Source organism: Lathyrus oleraceus, chromosome 4, assembly GCF_024323335.1.
Source record: "Lathyrus oleraceus cultivar Zhongwan6 chromosome 4, CAAS_Psat_ZW6_1.0, whole genome shotgun sequence".
In the NCBI taxonomy this organism is placed as follows: domain Eukaryota; kingdom Viridiplantae; phylum Streptophyta; class Magnoliopsida; order Fabales; family Fabaceae; genus Lathyrus; species Lathyrus oleraceus.
This window is the reverse complement of record NC_066582.1, coordinates 332700155-332701462: the sequence shown is the minus strand read 5'-3', so window position 1 is coordinate 332701462 and position 1308 is coordinate 332700155. Positions and strand designations below refer to the sequence as shown.

General features: G+C 46.3%; 1 protein-coding gene across 1 annotated transcript; it reads right to left on the bottom strand.

The window, feature by feature from the left end:
• Positions 1–362: 362 nt before the first annotated feature.
• Positions 363–902, bottom strand: LOC127137312 (proline-rich receptor-like protein kinase PERK14). The gene has a single exon (XM_051063784.1). It carries the CDS (start codon positions 900–902, stop codon positions 363–365), a length of 540 nt encoding a protein of 179 aa, XP_050919741.1.
• Between the last annotated feature and the right edge of the window lie 406 nt (positions 903–1308).

Below are 1308 nucleotides of genomic sequence, written 5' to 3'. Positions count from 1 at the left end.
TTCGACTTGAAGGCTTCAAAAGCCATCCAACTAATCACTCTGTTCCAATGAGTCCTTACAGCGGAGGGATCATCACTGATGCCAGAGTTGATGGTCAGAGACTTGACCTTGTCAACTGAAGCTTCTGCAAACACCTTAATTGCTTCCTCAAGGGTCAGAAGGGTGGTTTCTGGTTCAGAGGCTTGGGATGGAGAAGTGGGTGGGCTTAAGTTAAGAGTGGGAGTTGGTGGGTCAACGGAGGTAGTTGGTTGGGGTGTTTCAGAGTGTTGTGGTTAGGATGGTTGTGTTTCAGAGTGGATTGGTTCGGATGATGGAGGGTCAGAGGTGGTTGTGTTTGGGTTTTTTGGAGGTGGATAGGTAACTTATGGTTCAAGGTTAGAGTGTGTTGGCTGTTGAGAGGCCAGAGAACGGTTTTGAAGTTGAGCCAAAGTTGGGGAGTGGGGGTCAGAGGGTTCAGTGTCAGATGAGAGGGTGTAGTAAGGTGGGGATTGTGGAGATGGTGATGAGGAGGGTGAAGTGGTTTCGTTCAGCATTTCTACTTCTGAAACAGGTAGAGATGTGGTGGCAAGATTGAATTTTTGAGAAGGTTGGTTAGAGGGTCTAGAGGTTGAGGGAGGAGTTTCAGAGGTTGTGTATATGGGCGAAGGTTGAGGGAGTAAGGAAGCAACTGGTTTAATTTTTACAGAAGGAGGGAGAGGTACAGACTTACCAGGTGATTCAACCAGAGGTACTGAAGGTCTTGATCCAGATGGTTCTCCCAACTTTGCTCTCTTTGCCTGCTTTGCCTTCTCAAATGGTTCTCGTGTCCTCTTCATGAAATCTGGAGGAAATTTGGGCAGCCAGTCTAAGGAGAAATCTGAGATGTCTACTCCTTGTTTGCCCAAATCATCTAAATAGTACATGACTACCTCTGGAGGGTCGATCTTTGAGAATATATAGAGTCCATTTGGGATCTCCCTCTGATCTTTTAGTGCTTCCTAGGAGGTGTCCAGAGTTGGTTTGACCCTTACTTGATTAATAATTCCCATGCTCTTTAGATTGCGAGCGTTCAGAGGTCTTCCAGTATCTATCATCACGTCTTCCATGAGTCTGAGCTGTATCAGATGGTCCACGAGGCCACTTTTAATCAGCACACCAGATATAAGTCTCCGCAGAGGAATGTAATTTCTTGTCTTCATGTTCTTTCACGGAGTCTCTGAGATATTTGAAGTGGAGTGCAGGAAGGCAGAGCTTCAGACCCTTGTGAATACAGTACATAATGCATTTCGGGTCTGTGTTGATGTAATCTGAGGAATTGGAGGCTGGGCG